General features: G+C 23.7%; 1 protein-coding gene across 1 annotated transcript in view; it reads right to left on the reverse strand.

Annotated features, from left to right (window-relative positions):
• Nucleotides 1-4,546, reverse strand: part of LOC145843398 (uncharacterized) — a 46,648-nt gene extending 42,102 nt beyond the window's left edge. Inside the window, exons 1-6 of the mRNA XM_082950876.1 lie at nt 4,454-4,546; nt 4,097-4,190; nt 3,326-3,567; nt 2,894-2,932; nt 2,645-2,745; nt 404-572 (exon numbers count right to left, since the gene is read on the reverse strand). Coding sequence (XP_082807002.1) covers nt 404-572; nt 2,645-2,745; nt 2,894-2,932; nt 3,326-3,567; nt 4,097-4,167 — 622 coding nt within the window. The 5' untranslated portion in view covers nt 4,168-4,190; nt 4,454-4,546. The remainder of the gene's footprint in view (nt 1-403; nt 573-2,644; nt 2,746-2,893; nt 2,933-3,325; nt 3,568-4,096; nt 4,191-4,453) is intronic.
• Nucleotides 4,547-22,922: the final 18,376 nt, after the last annotated feature.

The raw sequence follows: 22,922 nt of genomic DNA on the forward strand, positions 1-22,922 counted from the left end.
AATATAAATTACACGTAAAAATTTGAAGTTTTTGAATATGCAAAATGATAATTTTTTATTTATGCATGAATAAGTTTTTAAATGACATTATAGATAATTATATTCAGTGCAGTTTACTATTTTTTTATACTTGAAATGGTCATAATTTTTTCCCACCGAAACCTGGTATGTAGTATATAAAATATTAAATTTGCACTAACATTACGATTTACTATATATAAACCAGGGTTTCCCAAAGGCTATCAAGAGGCAAGTTAATTAAAAAGGCGAAAAAATAAGTAATTAACTAGTAAAGTGGTGGTATCTAATAAATTAAGGCGATTAGTTTTTAGATTTCTGCAAAGGGAGAGATAATGAAAATAAGTATTGAAAACCCTGACTTAAACTATAAATTATCTTTTACTTGTTGCAATTGAAACTTCCTTCGACTTTCCAATCTCTTGTTTGTTTTCACCATAAGAAACTATTCGTACCTTGTTGAGAGATCCAGGTTGTAGGTTTTCTATTTTGAACTTTTCTGCTATTAAGTTTGTTCGACCTCTAGCTCCATATATTGCAGGATCGATGAAAAGCTGATATCAAAATATAAGATAAAATATAATAAAACTAAACAACCTACTTCATAAAATTACTATACATGCTGCTGTTAAAAGCAAATGGCAAAAATAATTTATTAGTTTCATCAAAAGTAATAATTCTTACATTGATCAATTTTAGAAGTATGTATATTGTATAACTTATTGTGCTATTATTCTGAGGTGATTTGTTATGATAAAAGTTTGTTGAACTTGTTGAAGATTGTCGAACTTATAATTTTTTCGGCTTACATAACTACATTTTTAATCTAAATTTTTTTAGGCAACTTATTAAAAAATAAGTATTAGACAAATAAGATGCAGCGCTTAATGACATCATAGGGAATGCTGAACAATTTAAACTTACTCGATTGTTGTTGTTATTATATCAAAACATGCAGTTATGTTAAACATGAAAAAATGAAAGTGACGTACAATTATGAGAGCTAATCGTATTTTTAGGTCTTTTTATGGGTAGTTTTTATGGGCACTACTTTATGTGTAGAATTACTGCAATCAATTCTGCCCATAATTTGATGTGATGTCATTAAAATTATGTGTAGTATTTACATGTTGCTGAAATAAAGTTGCTGCAATTTAATGAAAAATAAAGTACTGTCCAGGCCTTATATAGATATTATGGATAGTTTTTGTAGTTTCAAATTTATAAACAAACAAATAAAAAATAACTTGAATACACATAAACCAATGGTTTGATTATTTGTACATTTATTTAAATTATATTTTGTAAACTAACAGAAGTATAGGCTAGACTTATTAAAAGATTATGGATAATTTTTTAATTTAAGATTTAATTAAAAAAAAAAAAACTTGAACACACTTAAACCAATTGTTTGATTTAAAAGTATATTTATGTAATTTATATTTCTTATATTAACAAAAGTAATGGCTTGGCATATTATAAATATTTTGAAAATTTTATTTATTTAAGATTTTATAAACAAAATTGAAATTGAACACACATAAACCAATTGTTTGATTTATAGCTGTATATATGTAATTTACATTTAGTAAACTTATAGATGTAGTGGTTTGGTCTTATGTGTACTATTTTATGGGCACTCTTTTATGTGTAGAACTGCTTAAATCAATTATGCCCATAATTTAATGTGATTTAATTCTAATTATGGGTAGTATTTTGATGTTGCTGAAATTAAGTAAAAATAAGATACTGTCTACTTTTAAATCAAACAATTGGTTTAAGTGTATTCAATATTTTTTTTCTTTTTTAAATATTACATAAAAAAACTGTCCATAATCTTTTAATAAGTCTAGCCACTACTTCTGTTAGTTTACAAAATACAATTTAAATAAATGTACAAATAAATCAAACAATTGGTTTAAGTGTATTCAAGTTTTTTTTTTTTTTAATATTATATAAAAAACTATCCATAATCTTTTAGTAAGTCTAGCCACTACTTCTGTTAGTTTACAAAAAACAATTTAAATAGATGTACAAATAAATCAAATTATAGGTTTATATGTATTCAAGTTTTTTTTTTGTTTATAAATTTAAAATTACAAAAACTATCCATAATATCTATATAAGGCCTAAACAGTATTTTATTTTTACTTAATTGCAGCAACATATAAACACTACACATAATTTTAATGACATCACATCAAATTATGGGCAGAATTGATTGCACAATTCTACACATAAAATAGTGCCCATAAAATACTACCCATAAAAAGTCCTACCGCAGTTTATGCTGTTCTGCTTTTCTATGACGTCATCTTCCGTCGCCACTGATCAGTAGAATTTTTGTTTGTACAAAAATATTATTAAAATAATATACTTTTGTGATTGCTTTTACAAAATCAAACCTTTTAATTGTTTATGTATACATCTATATATATTGTATTGGCTTGTAAAAATATTAATTACTTAATACTTTTAAAGAACTCTTAAAAAGATAATTTGTACTTTCAGTAACTTTCTTCTGAACAAAGAATAAAAAACTAACTTCTGATTTGTAAACTCAGAGTTTTTTGTTTGAAATAAAACATTTACAAATGTAGTAAAACAGTTTTTAGTTTACACTTACAGTATATGATTCAGCCATTGGAACGGGACTCCACATTATAGTTGCTTCTTCGGTAGTAATTTTATCATCTGGTACAAAAAGCTGTATATCCTTTAGTTCGGCTAAAATTTGAAAATTTTCAGAATAGTATTATAAACATTGCTATTATTACAATGTTTTGAAACAGATGTTTTAAAAAATAGATAAAGAATTTGCTCAAACTTGTAGTTGTCATTGTATAGTTTAATGTTTTTACTGTGTAAAACCGACCTGGAATAGTTTTATCACCGCAAGACCAGCCACTGTTTTCTGTAAAAATAAAGTTCTAAAACAGTGTATTGTTAAATTTAAAAGGAATTGAAACCTTGTAAACGAAAATAAATATAACTTACAAACTTCTTATAAAATAACATCAAAATAACGAACAGTAAAATTTATTATTAAAATAAACTAAAAGTTATTTACGTTCTTAAATTTAATTACGAGAAGTCTTAGGTAGTCATAATATTTCCACAAGTTATTCGGCACTGTTAGTTTCAAATGCACATCTTAGATTTACAACCAAAAAGAAGTTAGTATATTAGTAACTTTATTAGTTTATACTTTTTTGAAGACTTTTTTTAATACATGCATAATAGTTTTAAGTTAATGAACAACAAATAAATATTAGTATTTTTTTCTGCTTTGGTTTACAAAAACTACCTGTACTCAGTTCCAATTTTTTTGTATTTCCGCAGACTGTCTCATTTAATGTTTGTACGGTCACAACATAAGTCTCGTCTTTGTTTAGGTTTGCAATCGTTAACTCAATTTCAACTTCACCTTCTTGTTCTGAGCTGACTACCCAGACCACGTCATCGTTTAACTTGTGATGTGTGGCTTGATTGTCGTCGTTCGGAGCTGCTTTTAAGCATTCAGAAGATGGTTTAATGCTAACTTGATAGCTGTTGATTAATTTTTTTGGAAAAGTTAAAAAAACAGTGCTGTTTTTTTAAAAATTGTATCATAAGGATAGTCTAAAAAAAAATTCAGATAAAAAAGTTTTCTAATCTAGGTTTAAATTAGCTTTTGAAATTTGAAAAACTTTTTAGATCTAGACTAAGAATAATACAGATCAAAAAGCTTATAAACAGGTTAAAAAAAATCAACTTATTTCTTAACTTTTATATGAACAAAATCATTACAAGTTTTTTAAAGTAATTTTTTAAAAATACTTGAAACTTAATACATGAATTTAAATATTTTGGATAAGTTTAGACTGTTTGTTAATCTAACAGTTTTTTAATAAAAATGTATGCATGTATCTTTTACTTAATATCATGTATTTCAAAAAACCAATAGTACAAAACGTAAATTTAAGTTGTTGTATATTAAATCCTTTTAAGAGGTTTAATAGTAAAACAAATTTTATATTAAATATTACCTCATTTAAAATAATTAGTTTTGTAACATGTTACTATTTTTCTTACAAACTTGTTAATATTTTCTACAGAGCTCCATCTTATTCGAACGGCTGTAGGGTATTGTTGATCTATTTCTAACATTGAAACTTGTTCAACATTTTTATCTGTTATTTAAAAAGGTCTAAAATAAAGCAATAAGGTTTATTATATAAATAGATTTGATGTTTTATGTGAAAACTAAGTGTCCGTCAGCGGGCTTTATACAAGTAGATATTGATTAAATAAAGTAATTCAGTTTTCTGTACGTGTATGTATATTTTCTTTAATACTATAGTTGGTCTTGTAAAAATTTTACACAATAAAGCTAGAAAAGTATCAAATAGTTCGAACAAACACTTTTTTAAAACTTCAACCAAAGTTGAATAACCTGTTTCAGTGCACACTAAACTGTCGGCAGATCGTCTCGACAACTCATGGTACTCGCCATACCACCCAAGCTGTCTCTCAATATCATCGTATGTCAAGTCGTAGTTTTCAAGGTTACTGTCTTCAACGTTTTCGCCACGTGTTAGCTGAATTTCAACGACCAGATTCAGCACGACAGTTGCTACGATCAAACTAAAGTAGTGCGTTGGTTTTCTCATGCTTTTTCGTGAAAGGACATATTTTTTTATAAAACAATAAACTAGAACAACTTAAAGTTTATTAAAATTAGTAGTTATACAAATAATTCACAGGTTTAAAGATAGTTAAACTATTAACGTAATTTTACGCTATCTAAAACCTGCAGCCAGATTTAAGAATAATTACAGGTTGTACGTTTAGTTTACAAAGCTTCATAAAAAACTAAAAGTTATTGTTAGCAATTAAAATTAAAGTGAAAAACATGTTTTTAAATATTAAAAGGTGTATAAAATACTTAACTATTTTTTATGTTCGTATATATAATTAGTAGTTTTCATTTTATTTTTTAGATCGTTTGAAAAAATACTAGTATAGTATATTAAAAACTAAAACACCTTTTACCTACATGTAAAACTAAAAGTTTAAAAAACGTCCAGAACAAATTACTTTTTACTCACTGATGTTCTCAATATAAGCTTTTTTTTAAATAATATAATTGGTATTAGCTCAACAATATTAAAGAAACAAAAAACAACTATAAAATAACTAATTTTATTAATTTAAAATGAAATAGAATATTCAAAAAGCTTAAGATTAAGTTTTAGACTGATTTTAAGTTTTTAGTTTAAATGAGCCAAATTAAAGTACCATTAAAAACTAATAAAAATAAGTTGCGAGTAAAAAGTAAATAAACTTTATTTTTATCTAAAACTTTGAAAGGTATCGAAGTACGTGTAAAGAGTCATATAATATTAACATATACATATTTTATCAAATGGTAAACAAAGTCTGTTTTTTTTGTATTTATTGGTCAAAAAACTACAAAAATTAAAAGTCTTAACTTAAAATAACAAAGATTTTATACTACTGTAAGTTTAAAGTTAATTGCATTACAAACCGTTTATAAAAGAGCTAATAAGTATTAATAAATTTAAGAAAAACTAAAAATAAATTAGTAGTTCTTACTACATACTAAAATAACCGAACTAAACTTCTTCGTTGTATTAAAAATATTCAGGACTTTTTTTGTTTAAAAAAAAAAACAGTTCTTCATGGGCTAATTGAAAAAATGTTAAGAATACTTGATATTAACAAAATCTGTAATTCTGAATTTTGTTCGAAGTATCAAGTATTTTTAAATAGTTTTAGTTAGAGAATTTATTAGTGCATAACTGACTTTGGTAACTAATCAAAAAAAAACTGTTAGGTAAATTTAGTTAAAACACTAACTAATAACCTATTACTTAGTAGATAAGTTGACGAATTATATTTTTTTTAAGTTTCGTATTGAAAAATTTACCACATACATAGACGGTATTCGTTAAATTAATTTCAAGAAAACAACGTTCAACACTCTATACACTATTTGAGCAAACACGAATAAAAAGTTTCTTTTGTATGACTCAATTTATTATTCATTAGATAATTTAACGTAAAATTTGGATAGAAAAAAGTTCTGTTGTATGATGTTTTTATACTTAATGATAAAAGTCTATCTACTTTTAAATAATTTAATAGATCACTTTAAAAGTTTTACGTAACTTAGCTAATTTAGTATGCAATTAAACTTTTCAACTATTTTTATATAAAGTCAAAACTATATAAAGAAGTTAATACAGAATTAAATATTTTAAATGTAGGTTATAGAAAAAAATTATGATTCAGAATTACTATTATCGTTCTAATGTTTGTTACCATTAATATAAAAAGTAGATACACTTAAGGTTGAGCTTGAAAAATTATACTCAAAATCCTAACATTATAAACTTTTTTAGGTATTGTTTTTAAAAAACCACGTAGTTTTAAGTATCAGTTTAACAAATAAAAAAATATTCTAAAGGTAATATAAGCTAATAATTTCGTAAACATTATTAATTATGACGAGAAAAATAGTAGCTGCGAAATTATAAAAACTTCATCTCATCCAAATTGTGATTGTGTTGGAGATATAAACTAAGCAAGTATAGAGCTGTCATTTAATTGCACACTTTCTAGTTAATGATAAAATTTTATTTAATCACTATAATACTAATAATATTATAAAATGATCGTTCAAAGTAAGGCATAAAAATTTTATTTCTTAACTGCTTGTTTATATAAAAAATAATGTTAAAATTGTCAGTTAAGGAAAATATCTTGAAATAATATGCTAAAAGGCTAACATATAAAATATTTTTAGAAAAAAGCTTTGAATGATACGATCTAAAAATAATAACTAAAAAAATTTTCGAGTATGCTTTTGTGTAACTTAGTTTAGTAACAAGTAAATAATACTAAATAAAGTCTAAATAGATAAAATATTTTTAGATTTTATTAGTAAATTTTTCTGTTACAGTTATATAATCCTGCATGTGAAAAAAAATTGATAAGTAAGTTAATGACAGTAGTTTTATGAATACATGTTGTTTAAAGAGCCATTAGGTCATACTGTAGTAATAATTATCTGAAAAAAATATTATACAAACTCCTTCAACTATAAATAAATTTAAGTCCAAATACTATTGTCAAACTTCAATATGTATTAGATTCAGAGTGTGCAGCTTTAATAAAAAGTTTGAAAGTAGAATTTAAACACAAAACTAACTTAACTAACTCAACACGTATTTTATAGTTTAAACATTTTTTACAAATTTATTTTTTAGCTGTAAATTTTTAAGCCTTATGTTATGTGTATACTTTCAATATTTGCATTTAATGTGATAATTTTACACATTTTTCTTTTTTTAGCCTAACAGTTAGCAACTTACTTTAGACAAAACAACCTTTTTAAAGTCCGTAAAACAAAAATGTAAATAAAACAAAGTATTCTTTATTAAACAAGGCAGAAAAATTGCTCAAAATAATAGTTCTTAGGACCTGTTGAACCTAAAAACTCTTAGGTTATTGAGTCGCACACCACTTAGATATATTTTAACGTCTTGTCCAGGACTAATAAGTTTTTATAAGCTCAAGAAACGATCAAAATGCTTGCGATAAAAGTTGTAAAATATCAAAATCGTACATAATGTTTTGTTGTAACTGGTCATTGGTAAATCGTTTACATTAGCATACAACATTTATATTTATCATCATTTACCGTAATTTTCAAACACATTACAACTTACAAAATGTTATTTACAGAACAAAGCATAGTTCAATATAAGAAAAAAAAAGTGTAAAATAAAATATAAACTTCGTGTCTGATATAGAACTTAAAGTCTGTATAAGATATACTTTTGTACAGTTTAAGACACTATATAAGAATATAACGCTAAGTAATATTTACGGTGTAAAATACTATATCAAATACGCAATTATGTAGTTAACTGTAAACCATAAAAAGAAAAATCATTTCAATAAACTTTGTAAAAACTAATAGAACTGTAGTTAGTTTTATCACACACAGATGAAGAAAAATAAAAACAAAGTATTTACATAGTATATTTAGCTAAAAAACATGAATTTAAAACATGAGTTTGTGATAGCTAACAAATAAAAAAAGAGTTACATATTTTCATTCAAGTTTAAAGTAAAAGATGAAAATAAATTAAAACAAATTTATTAATAGTTTCATGAAAATTAGTGAAAAATTTATTATTTCTAAAGAAAAACTAGTTTTTAATAAAACCCTATGATAAATAAGATAAATAGAATGAAGTATTTTTGAAGTTTTTAACATTGAAAAAAATGTTGGTTCACGTTTTAACTGTATTTTAATTTCAAAGCATAAAAAAACATTTATAAAGGTAAACGAAAATTAGATATTTTATCCTTGGATATTTTATAAGTAAGGTCTCAACTGTTTTTTATGTGTTGAAACAGTGTATGAATTTTTAATAACTACTTACGAAATTTATGTTTGACCTTGACGTAAAAATATGTCAAAAGTAATTTAGAGCAATAAAAAAAACTTCTACTCTACATAAAACGTATGGTTTAATTTCTTTTTGGTATTTATTTCAAAAATTACAGTTTTTTTTTTTGCTTTTCTGTAATATTAAGTATAAAAAATATTCAACAAAAGCTAAACCTTTATTTTTGTTTTATTTTATTCAGCTAATATACTAAATTAATAAAACATAACTTCGTAATAAAAAAGTTTAGCTGTTAAAAACTCTTTTAATATTAATTCAAAAAAGCTGTTTTTGATAAGCTTTAATAAAGTGCATATTAAACAAATTTTACAAATTTTTTGAACAGACTATTTTTAGGATTTATACATAAACTTTTTAGTCTATGTAGTTAGCTTTAATAATTATGGTTTATCTTTTAGAAATACCATAAAAGAATTAATTTTGAAATAATTTTTAAATAGTTAAATATTTATAGTAAATTAATTATTACACCTTATATTAGAATGTTTTTTTGTTTGCATTATAAAACTAACCTTAAAAATGGAGTTAGTCGTACAAATTAGATTGTTAGTTATCGTGCAAACCAAACAACTAATTTTGTTAAAACTTATTTCTTGAAACATATTTTCATGTATAGTTTTCTCTTGAATACAGCTTTTTCGTTTCTAACGTTTTAAAGCAAAATTGAAAAAAAAAAAAAAATTTTTTAATTCATTATAATGCTTTTAGCATAGAATATTAAATATAACGTCAAAGAACTAAAATCTAATTTACATGCTAACTATAAAAGCTGACAAATACAGACTAAGTTAATATCTGACAACATTTTTTATTTTCGTTTGAAAAAATCTAATAGAAAACAAAATTAACTTTGACAGGCAGCTTTAAATTTGAGGTACAGCAATATTTCTTTAAATTACTAAAAAAATATTTTAGTAAGATTAGTTTACACTATACACAATCAAATTGTTTTTAAAGTACAAGAGCTTATTGCAATTAAACAACAACCGTTTTTTGTGTAAACTAGCTTCAAAAATACTATTCAACTTGCAAATCAAAGTGTATTTTTATTTTAATTTCACAGCTTTAATCTTCACGAATAGAACACTTATTTGAATTATTTACTTTTTTATCTTTTGAAATGAATCTAATTTAAAATTAAAAATAGCTTTTAAACAACCTACTAAGCTTAATGTTTCTATAAAGATTTTTGTAGAAAGATATATACTTTAAAGAGTGTAAACCCTGAGTTTTAAACTGGAATTTAGTCAAAAGGAAAAGCAACTTTTTCAACTAGTAATAAATAATAACATTCTTATTTAGCTTTTGTATATTTTAAATATGCTTAAAGTTAATGTTGTTTTCTAATTTTATACATTTGCTTACGCCAAATTATCTTTAGCGAACTCAAAATTATTTAATTAAAACATAATTTTGAACTTACTTTATCAATTTAAAAGGATAAAATTTTTGTGTCGTTAAGTTTTGTGTAAAATAAAGATAAAAAGTAAGTATTTCCTCATATTTTATCCTAAGAAGTAAAATGTATATAAATTTAGGCTAATCACGTATAAATAAAAACCTCGATGTTTTATAAACTAAAACATTATTTTTGTTAAGTAAGTTTGAAGAGACCTCGTTTATTTAATCCATGCTAATCTAGTACTGTTATAACTTATTTGGCAAAAAAGGACATCGTGTATAACTAGATATAATGTTTCTAAAATTACTTAGTTTAGTAACTTATTACGTTAAAATTTAATGTTGTTCTTGTTTTTAAAATTTACTAGATAGATAATAAGATTAAGTTCGAACTGTTTTTAAAATTTAGTTGTTAATAAATATAAGGTATTTAGTTTACAGTAGGGAAATCGATAAGAGACGTAATTTAAGAGGTATGCACCCACGTGAGATATTAATTAAATCTTTAAAATCAGTAGGATCAAAAATTTAAATCGTATTTTTGTTTAAAATAATTAGATTCTAGCTATTATTTGGTGTGTAAAGGGTAACATTTTTCTATAAACTGTGAAGTATGCTCTTCACGTAAGGTACACACTTTTTCCTGAGGTGCGTACTTAACCGATACTGTACTTCAGATGTTATTTATAAAACAGTTTTGAAATAAAAGAAAACTAAACAGCATCAAAAATGTAACTAAAAAATGTAGTATAAACGAAATTGAACCTGTTTGTTCTCTATGGAAATGTTATTACTAAAGTTAATAAATAAAGTTTGTGTACAACATTATTAGCCGGTTTTTAAATATTAAAATAAAATCATTTATAAGTTTTTTAACTTTCTAAGTTGACTAAAAAAACAAGTTGCTACTTCCTACAAAAACTCACATTTTGTTCGCTAGAAAAATATATTGTTATTATTTTTATCCGCTATATGTTGCTGTTACATTTAATTAATATAAAATTTATGTCGAAAATATAATTCGAGACATATGGCATAAGAATGTAGTAAAAAGGTGAAAACTCAATGAATTCATTGATCTTTAATTAAAAAACTTTTTGAATGATGTATTATTTAAATACTAATACAATATTGAATTCTAGTCTTTAGTTTCACCTCTAATGGTATTACATAACAGATGAATCTTTGTTTTTTTCTTTGGTTCGTTTTTTAATTTAAATTTAAAGCAGAACATATTTTTATCGTATCTTATTTAAAATGTTATTAAATTTCATAAAATTTTATCTTAAACTTTAACTGTTTAGAAACTGTTAGAAAAAAAAGTTTTCAAAGTACAGGAACTAAACTTAATTTAAGAAGCGAAAAACTAACTTAGTTCATTAAGAAGTATATTAATGGTATTTTTATTCTAAGCAGATTTAGCCATAGTTAAAGATAAGTATTCTAAAAAAAATAATTCAAAAAGTTTATAAGTATTATAGGTATATTTTTGTAACTTGTTTATAAGACTTTAGAAGTTTATTACAAGCAAATAGTGTTTAAACTATGTTTTTTTGATTAAATACTTAAGAAACTTTTTTCACAATTGCTTTTTTTGTTTTTTTAATTTAAGTTCTAATTGATAAAAAATCAAATAATAAAAATCTATAAAATATACTTTATTCATAGAGCAAAAGTATTAGTAGAAGCTTATAACATCAATATGTTTAAACTTTTTATATTATGGAAGTTGTTTTAAAATTTTAACTCTGCTTGACTTGTGCTATAAAAGTATTGAATTAAAACTATAAGTATTACATTATAATTGTACAAGTTACTATCATTAATATAAATTAAAGACTAAGTTAGAGAAAAATAATAAAAATATATTACATTGGAAAACAGTTGTTTTTAAATTACACATTTCATATAATTTCTAGGAATTGTTTATAGCAATACTAGATAAAAATGAGCTCCGTCAAATTTAACTTTTTCTAAAAAACTAATAATTTTAACTACAAATAGATAGTTTAGTAAGTTGTAAAATGAAAACTAGAATTGCTTTATTTAGCAGTGTAATCTACTACAGTTTTCTTAAGTTTAATCATTAGCAAGTAAAAAACTTGTTTGTTGATACCTAAAAAGGAGAACTAATTTATAAGTCGTTTTTGATACTATAGAAAGATTACCTTTTAAAATATAAAATTTAATTTTATTTAGAGTCAATATATTATTTGAAAGCTTTAAAAAGTACTTGTCAAAAAAATTTAAAAATTATTTATAAATGTTATTTATAATGAATATTATATTTTAAATTGAATATTATACTTTAAAAAGTTTTAATACAAAAAATCAATATGCATTGTTTTTGGTCTTTTCAAACAACAAGCAAACTAATAAAACCTTCTAATGTTAAATGGTAAGCTAGTATTTTGTAGACACAGCTTTTAATAGTTTAGAGTAGGCTTAACGTATGACAAAAATGACGTTTCTAGCTTTAGTTTATGATAAGTTTTATAAAAAAGCAAATGGATTCGTGTCAGCTTTAATGCAGCTATAGTTTTAAGTTGACACATTTTATAGGAAAAAGTTTTTTGGAGCGTTTTTAAGTGTGAATTAGCAAGACCATTGTATTAATTAGCAAAGAACTTTTTGAAACTTAGGATGTTAGTTTTATCACTTGGTTAAAAACTTTCACTTAGTTTTAAGCCGATCATAACATTTTTAATTGAGCTTTCTAGAATCTCAATACTTTTATTTTTTTAAATATAAATTGCTACATTTAAGTAAATAAAACAAACTATATTAACTGTTAACCTGTTTATTAAACTTTTCGATAGAGTAATTTAAAAAAATTTAACCCTCAAAGGGTTAAAAAGAATCATTAGGCTATTGGTAATTCATTGTGCAGAAAGTACACTCATTTACTTAATAATTTCAGATGGTGTTATACGTTATAAGTAAAACTTAAAAGTTAATTTAAGTAAACAATTTAATTCTTCTAAAATATATTTTGAATATTAAATCAAATATTCTATTTTTTTAAAAAGGAGTTGCAAATTAAATTATCAAAAAAAAAAGATTTAGCAAAGCTGTTAAATTTAAACGATAGTTGATAAACAAATTAATTTAATTCGTATATTAAAGTTAAACAATTCGAAACATTTGTATATTTGCTGCTAAATATTGATCTGATAACCCTAAGCTGCCGGTAAACGTCTAAAAAACAAACAGAAGCTTTACCATTAGCGACTTTTTTTGTTATTTTTTATGTTATGAATTTATTCAGAACTCAATGTCTTATTTAAGATTTTTGTTTTTTTTTTAAACAGTTTAGTTAAGATTTTTTCAAAAGAGTAAAACTTGGTTAAAAATGTAGAAGATGTGGTAATTTAAACAAAGAAAACTAGTTAGTTTCTTGAAATAATTCTTAAATCTTTATTTCATAGACACACAACTAAGTTTAAACTTAAATGTATGAAAACGTCGAAGGCAAAAGGTACAAAAAGTAAGTTATTGTATTTTTATAGTATAGTTTCATGTGTTTAAAATATTTTAAAATCAGTGTTTTTCTCAACAAATGCATATGTCCTAGTAAGTATGGTATAAATTTTAAGTAAGCTGCACTAATATAAGTGCAAAATTTTAGAAAAATCCAATAAACTCTAAACTAGATAAAAAATAAGTAAGGACTGCTTTAGATTTAGTATTGTTTTGTAGACAGAAAATTTACTAAAATCATGTTCTGACTTTTGAACAGCTAGTTTAAAGGATATAGAATCTATACAAATTAAATTTTACATACAAAAAAAAGGTTAGTTAGTAATTTTCAATAGTTACTTTTGATAATGAGTTAAAAGAATAACAAATGTACTTAAAGAGTGTTTCTGTTTAACTAGTTTTTTAACTTATGAACTACCTTAGAATTTATGCTAAAGTTGTTGTCACTAATATTGATTAATCGATTTACTTAAATTTTTCGTTTATTATAAAACATAATTTAATTATTTTATAAAACTTACGAAAAAATTATATTAAGAAGTAACTTGAATTAAATCTTTAAAAAACAATATTTTTTCTTAGTTTCAAAAAAATCGTTACTGCTGTTTTTTGTTTCAACATGGTTTTTAAAATTCTAGCAGTTTTAAATACTATCGTTTATTATTTTTCCATCGTCGTGTGTCTGGTTTTATTAAACCAATTGCTTTAAAGTAAAGTTTTAAACAGCTAGATTTAAGAATGTTTTATTTATAACGACTATGGTTTAAAAACGAATTTAAGTTTGCCTCAAATAGTAGCCAAAAGACATCTATTAGCTAAACTAAGACTCCAATGACTACACAAAGTAGTTTGTTTAAATCTTAAAGTTTTTTTGGTTTTTACTAACTTATAATAAAAGCCCTGTCAGCTGTTATTTTTATTAGCTAAAAACAGTTAGTATTTCTCTTTTTTTCCAAGTAAAAATGTTTCCCACTGTATGTTTTTACAGTGTAATATTGAGTTTAATTGAAAGATTGAAATATATCTCTTTAGAAAACAAAATTATTTTGACAACAAGTAAGGGTAGGGCTTAAATATATTTTATAAATTTAAAAAACAACAAAATAAAGGTTAAACTTTCAAAGAAGCTTTTATACAAACAAAATTTTTAAAACTGAAATTGAAACTTAAATTTAGCATCACTTACCAACAAAAATGGAAAAGATAAAATTACAAAGTAATTGAATTTATTATCAATTATGTTTCAAGACACCAGTTTTTATTTAGCTAATAAAACAAAACTATCAAAAAAGAGTTTTTATATTTTATTTATCAAAACACATGTTAAATAAGACAACAGTTCTACTATCAACTTGACAGTTATTGATTTTGTTTACTTCTAGCAAGCAATTTTCGTAGAAAACGGCTTAGCCGAATATTGTTAGGATATTTTATCCTTTGAATAGAAAGATCCGCTGTAATATGCTTACTTATATGATAGTTAGATCGTTTACTTATTTTTTTCAGTCACAAGAGAAAAATATAAGATAATGTATACTAGACCTTTGCACGCTAGTAGAGTCTAAACAATAAAATACGTTTATACAATACAATTTTCCTGTTAAGGTTTTTTTTAGTTTTTGTTAAATTTATTAGTGTAAAAAATATTTGAAAGTTTTATTTAAAGCTTAGGTTAATAAAGCAATAAATGCGCGACTAATACAGTCTTTAAAAATTTAGTACAAGTTAAGTTAAATATACGAATCCAAAAACTATTTATATTCTACTAAATATTTTTTTCAATTTATCTATAGTAAAAACAAAAGTACTATCTTGCTTTAGTTGTCTTGATATATTTTTATGACATTATTTTAGTTTTAAAACTAGTCGTAACTAAATAAGATTTCGAAAAAGTTATTATACTCATAAAATATTTTTTAAGTTAGTTTTCGAAGTTGTTTAACTCATGAGCTCTTCTTTGTAAGTTTTAGTAGTACGAAAAAATCTTTTTAAACTAACTATTATACATAAATAGTATTTTGACTGTGAAATTTAAAACTACATAGAAATGAAAAATTTTAATTTATAACTTAACGGCGTTTATTATTTTTTACGATGTAGTAAGTTGCATTATAAAGCTTGAGTTTTGTAAACAAATTTAAGTATAGCATTTTTGCAAGTAAAATTTTGATAAGTATAAACATCATTCATAAACTAAAAAGAAACAATTTTGTTTCAAAGTTTAATAATAAAATTACTTAAAATTAATTAATTGTTGAATTGTTAGTTTTTATACAAAAACTTACTTATAATAATACTGACAATCAAAGAAAGAAATTAACTGGAAAAGATATATACTAACTTATCAATTCAGGTTCATTTGTGTTCAACTGATGCAAAATACGCTTAACTGTAAATATGTAAATAAGTTGCTGTCATATTTTGCTAAAAATTGCTTAAAAAGAACCGTTTAGTGGCGACAAAGAGAGAGTTAAATAAAATATTGAAAAAATTCAAATTTTTAATTTTTTTTATTTATTTAAATTCAGTTAAATTTTTGTTTTTATCTTTAGAATGCTAAATTAAAAGATGAGACCAAACAGTTCAAGTTACGCAAATTAGACTGTAGACAAAAGTTTAAATACAAAATACTAGACATATAAGTAATTATCACGACTTTATGTGTAGAGTTCATTCAACAATCTTTATATACTTTGTTTTATTTTGTTTACATAAAGTCGTGGTCATTATAATACATTTTTATTATTTGTTTTTAATTAAAAACTTGCATGTAGTGATTTAGCTTTTAGATTAAATATTATAGAAATATTTATGTTCAGTCGAAAATTACTACGTTAAACTACTTTAAGTTATGGTTACTTAAAAACCATTAAAAAAAGATTTTTCTTATATAACAATGATTAAAAATATCGAACTTTTTTCTGTTTATTAAAATATATTAAACAATCGTGTTACAAGCAATCAGAAGTGAAAAAAGTATTTTACAAAACTCTATTAAGCTTTTTAAAAATCTATGAAATCCAAGACTATAACCAAGCAATAAAAGCAGGGGGAAAAAAGAATATTATGTTTCTTTTAGTTAGAGTTTCAACAGTAAATTAACCAACCAACCCTCATAGTAACATCTCTGGTTAAGAGTAACTAAGGGTCTTAAAATAAACATTTGATTATTGTATATTTATTTGCACTAGTTGGTTAAAAGCAGTGTTTGTACTTCGGCTATATTTGATGTCTATTTATTACTAAGACGTTCGTAAAAAAAACTACAACGTTTTCTTATATACTTTGTAGTTAAATTGATACATTTTTTCGTAATTAAAGACCATAGTGACTTTTTTTTGATTAAAGCTTTAAAAAAATCTGATAACTATGTGAAAGCCAACATTTTGTTCGTTTTTACATATTTAGTTTTATAAAACTAAGTCAGTTATTTTCGGGTAATTATCAAAAATGAATCAATAATTGAACAAACTAGCTTTTATAAAAAAAATATTTTTTTTGTTGTTTTATTTGAAACCTTGTTTTTATATGAAATGTATTTATTTTAAAAGAATAATTTGTACTAGTTTATAACTAACACTTTTATTAAATTAAATACAATTAACTAGGCTAAAACTAAAGCTTGTGTAGCTAAAACTTAATTTATTTCATGAAATCTCGTTTTTTTTTAATGTACCAAAAACGAATTACAAGTATTTGTTATACATTTCCTAAAGTTTAATACGCTTAGTTTGTAAAATATTCTTTAAAGAACACTTTTAATATCATATATTACATTTTAGTTTCAAAGTGAAAGAGTAACTTGCAAAGTTATCAATAAGAATAACTAACCGGTTTACTTCAGTTAATTTTATGTTTTGAAATTATTTCGTTGTTGTTGGTAAAAATGTCTGTAAAATAGTTAAGAAATTTTTTTAAACAAAACTCGTTAGTTATTTACTACTCTTTTCACAAAGCTGTATACTTAGTTTTTTTTTGAACAATCTTAATTTGGCTTTTTATTAAAGTTAAATTTGTCAACAGGATCACAAATTTGCAAGTGACGTCAACTGTTCCAATCAACACCTTTAAATACCGAACTTTTTACTTTTTACGGTGATCTTCTCTTTTTCAAACTTGCACTTTGTGTTATTTAGATCACATCATTTAACAAGTTTTTAGCAATAATTGGATTATATTTTTTATAGAACTAGCAAAATATGTTTAAAAAGATTGATTGTTACTAGTGTTTTAATAATAATGTTGAGAAGTGGGACTTTTTTACGACGAGTAATAGTAAAGTATACTTTACTTGGTATTTTAGAATTATTTAACGCTAAAAAGTGTTTGTTTAGATAATCTTGAAACTAGTTTTTACAATTTATTTTCTAATGTGCAATTTAGAGCAAAATTATCTGTATTTTTTAAATTAATATTTTCATCAGAGTATTTTAGTAGAACTCAGTTTTGCTAATTCTTAAAACACTTAAATTATACTTTAAAGTAGATAAAGTACTTTTGAGTTTTATATTTATAATATTGTAATTATTTTTGTGATACAAAGTATAAAAGGTAAACAACAAATTTAGTAAAAGAAAGTTTAAACATATATCTCATATGCAAGTCTAAGCTTCTTAACAAAGTTTGTAAAAAAGTAAATTTACATTAGAATACGTTTCAAGTAAAAGTTATACTCTAATGATCATTTCAAAACTCATTGTACGTTTTCAACGACATTTTTGTTAAAAAACAGTATTAAGCTGCCTGATTTACTAATTTGAACATAGCCCAAAATTAAAACTCAGCAAAACTCTGGTCAAAAGTGATTTAAACTAGAATGTGAAAATTTAATATCACTGAATGCATTTTTAAAACAATTTTTTTTAATAGGTTTAAGTTTTAAAAATCTTAATGAAAAATTTATATAAATGATGTTTTAGTAAATAATACAAACTATAATTATGTTTTCTTTTTAAAATATAATTACTCATCAACATTAAAAGTATTTGAAATTTATTTGTAGATATAATTTTATCTTAAATCAAGAAGTAAGAACAAAGTAAATTTTGATTAAAAAACCAATCCTTTTTGAGAAAATATTTGTAATTTATTAAGTTTGCTTTAACTTAATCGTAACTTTATACAACAAAAGCTTACAATGTCAAAGTAAAAATGCTATTTACAAAGTTTGTAAATCTGTGGTAAACTTTTTAAAATGTTGTTTTGTTTTGTTGAAAACAAATGTTCTTTGACCTTACTCTAGTTTTTATAACAACATACTGTGACGACATAATACATAAAAAGATTACTTGTGGGGTTTTCCACAATTTTGCCCTGAGCAATAAAATTGATAACAATTCAGCAAAATAAAAACAAACAAATTTTTATTTTTTCATTAAGCAGCCAAAACCGTACTTATTATTTCGGCTCATAGTCATTAATTGTTATTCGCAAATTAATTAGTTTTTTATAACTGATTCTAGAATAGACTCTTGTTTGTTGCTTTGTTTTTCATGAATTTATCAGATTTTTTTTATTAAAATAAAACAAGCTAGACGCACATTTTGTTTTTATGGTTTTAGTTATGCAACCAACAAAGTTGTATTTTTATGATCTCCTTAAATCGATGCACTCTTTAAAACAGTGCATGCTTATACATTTAACATATAAAAAAAAACTAGCCTAAACTTGGATAGGAAACACAAGCATGTGGAAAAATACTCTCCAGAGATGAAATCACATGTAATTATCAGTATACGAGTCGGTCGGAGGCTTTAACTTTGCGTTCGCGTTGTTAGGTACAGCGTTGCTATGCGGTTATCGATCAGTGACTGAGGGAGTTAGGCGCAGCGGCACAAGTAGTAGCCGTGTCGTGTAGATTCAGATCGCTTTATTGATTTTTTAAAGCTGCAGTTGTAGCTGCGAGCATAACTTTTAGGAATCGCGCTCGCGACTTTAACTGTTATTTTTTTAGTTTTGTCTCTAAGTGGCCGCTTTCACGTGCGAATAAAGAAATTTTTTTGAGACAAATACAATGCTGTTTCTCTTGCTAAATGCTTTCACCCTTTTCTTAATCGATCAATGAATAGTGGTTTTATATATTCTAAATTATAAACACGTTCCGAATTGAAAAAAATTACTACTACTTTTCCTGCTTTAATGCTGTGAAATTGTATCAGGCTGTATATTTTGTTTTCTCTTGATTACTAACAGCAATTGGTAATTAAAATTAAATTAGCTTTTGTATAGTTGTACTTAGTATTCACCACTTTGAGTAAAGAATTCAAATTTACTTTTCAACAACAATTAGATTTTTGAGTCATTGCCTTATTTTAACATAACTAAAATGACATAGCTTATACTTTATACAATAACTTTAGAATTATCTAAATAATGATTTTATAATATAAAAAAACAACTAGTTTTCAAATCGTTTACTTAGTTTTGATGCTTTATGCATCTCCTCAGAACGATAATAAAGAACAAAGTAAGATTTTTAAAGAATAAAACAAAAAAACACATCGTGACGTTTCAACTAAAATTGAATAATTTTAGTTAGCCTATTTTAAAAACTTATTGTACAAGTTAACTTATCTTTGCTTTGTTTGTTCTTGTTTTTAGATTTATTTTGTTGTTATTTTTTTGTTTTTATTTAGTGGTTATTGTTCTTTTGAAATACATATTTTGATTATGTAGGCAGGGTTGCTGAATAATGTTGCTAAATAAATAATGATTTTAGATAGAAAAGTTGTAGTAAAAGTTCCAGCTAACATGTACTTTTTTATCATTTATTTTTAATTAAAAACTTGCATGTAGTGACTTAGCTTTTAGATTAAATATTATAGAAGTATGTAAGTATTAATGTAAGTTTTTTTTACTAATTAAGTTTAAAATATTTTAAAAGTAGCTTTCAACAACTTATTAGTTTAATTATAAGTAACTAAACTTTTATTTAATAAACAAAAACTTTATTATCTGCTTTATACGAATATAGTGAACTCAAAATACTAACAGTAAAAGAAAATTAAATAATATTAAATTATCTATTAATCTGATAATGTAAAGTAAACTTTTGAAAGCAGAATTGTGTAATAAAAAATAATTAAAGTAACCAAAATATGTGGCTTTAAACAGTGTATAAAGTTGAATGATGTACTTTATAAAGCAATAAAACAAACTATTTTATAACACTTACTGTATAAAATGCAAAACAAAAAAGGTAAGATAGTTGCTGCTTAAAATCAAAAAGATTTTTGAATATAATTGAGTTATTAATTTTACTAATGAGTCACGGTTGCACGTAATGAAATAAATTAAACTCTTTATTTCATTTTAGGAATAAAAATGTAGTATATATGAACGTTAAACTACTATACCATATTGATTAAAGTATATAAAGCTATACAAATAAAAAAAAAACAGATTATAAACGTTTGTAATGAAATTGATTAAAAAGTATCAGTAGGCACAAAAAATTAAACTAGTTTAAAAAAAATTCGCACAATGTATTATGCTTTTAATCAAATTTCATTCCGTACAGAAATACTGTTACCGGAAGATTTTAGAAGCCTTAGAAAACAAGAGGCCACTCACAGACCTGAATCTCCAAGTTCACTTAAGAGTACATCCGAAGAACGAGCATTTGTAAAAGTTAACTACAAAAGAGGAGGAAGAAGTTGCCGTTCTAGCGGAGTTTGGTCTACGAGCGCGGAAAATTTAAGCTCACACACCAGAAACCCATTAAAGACCTCCTTCGATTTCGGTAGAAAAAATTTTGCATTTAAGCATTCGGCGCAAAATTTACCTGTACTGTACAAAAAAGAGAACTATCACGACTTGACTTTAGAGGTTACTAAACTAAGGTTTTGTATTAAAATAGTTATTCATACAGTTTTTAAGTACTACAGTTAAAATAAAAGGACACTTCAAAGATTATTTAATTGTTTTGCATTATTGTTAAACGTAGGTACCCGTTTTTACTTTCTTAACTAATTTTTATTTCTTTTGAAACCAAGGAATTTAAAAAAAGTAATTTTATTAATAATTCAAATAAATTTGTATAAAAAAATTAAAAAATCAGAGCTAAAAGTTAAAAAGTTTGAAAAATTTAAAAATTTAAAATCTACAACACTTAAGTTATTTGGTCTAACGTCAAATTTTCATTATAATTTAGTTTAAAAAACTCAATAGACATTTTTTTGTACAAAGTTTAATGTACCAAAATAAATATTGTATTTAAAAATATCTTAACTGAACTAATAGATTTATGAGTAAAGTATAAGCAACAATTTAAAATTATAAAAAAATATACATCACAAAAATTTTCAGAATTTTAGTAAACATCGTGTAGTACTACTCTAAAAGTGTTGAAAATGTTTGATGATATTTTTTTCTAACTTGATTTAAAAATTGAGCATAAGTTTATTTAACATTATATTGTCTATTTTGGTATTTTAAATGTCTAAAGTATTCTTAAAACGTATTTATTTTCAATATCATTGATAATTACAAAAAAAACCGTAATTGTTATCAGTAAAATAATTAACTTGTAAAGTAAAAATATTTAACTAGCACTTAAAGTAATTAAAAATAAACATTATATCGTTTAAATATGTTTATATAGTTTAATTGACTATAATGCAACCAATGCATTGAAACAAATAAATAAGAATTTAATTAAAAATATCATAGAAAAATAACGCAGTTGTTATTTTCTAAATGTTTTAAATGTTTATAAGAAATAAAGCTACAGACCAAACTCGGTAACAATCACAGTGCTTTGTGTTAAAAATTCCCGGCAGTAGGATTTAAATTATATAAAATAATTATTTAAAACCTACTGCCAAATATTTTTTAACACTAAACACAGTGAATTTTACCAAGTCTGGTACATACCTAACTTTTGACTTTTAATCTAAGTAAGGACTTTTTTTTCGAGAAAATTTGTAATCAAGTTTGTATAAAACTTATTGATCACGTAAAAACTGTAAAATAAAAATATATTTTTTAGTGAATTAGTCTCTACATGAATAAAAACCGTTTAAAGTATATCAAAACATTTATAAACAACTTCGAGTAATTTTTTTTTGCGTTAAATGCAAAAGGTTTAAAATAGATAACTGAAATGTACTATTGTCAGTATATACTAATAGAACAGTTCAAAAAATTAGGTTAAAGTATTACGACGTATAAGTATAAGATTTTGCATGTAGTAAATAAAACTTCAGTTAAGAAGCAAAATTCTAATTCGAAAACGTTTGTGTTAATAAAAATAAAAACTAAATTAAAAAGTAAAATTAGATTTTTAATTTATATGTTCCAACAAAATTATTATACAATAGAAAGTTTCAAATATAAGTTTTGTACTCTTTTGCTGTTAACTTTAATATATGAAATTGTTTAAGAAACTACTACTACAAAAAAGTAAATTGGTATATTTGTTTTGTTACCTGTGCTTAATACTTTTTAATTCAACAGTTGCAAATAATTTCGGCTAAATATTACTTAGACTTTAAAAGTTGTTGCAGAATAAATTTCTTGTTTTTTTATTTTTATGCA

Source organism: Thalia democratica, chromosome 1 (genome assembly GCF_965202585.1).
Source record: "Thalia democratica chromosome 1, ktThaDemo2.hap1.1, whole genome shotgun sequence".
Classification (NCBI taxonomy): Eukaryota; Metazoa; Chordata; class Thaliacea; order Salpida; family Salpidae; genus Thalia; species Thalia democratica.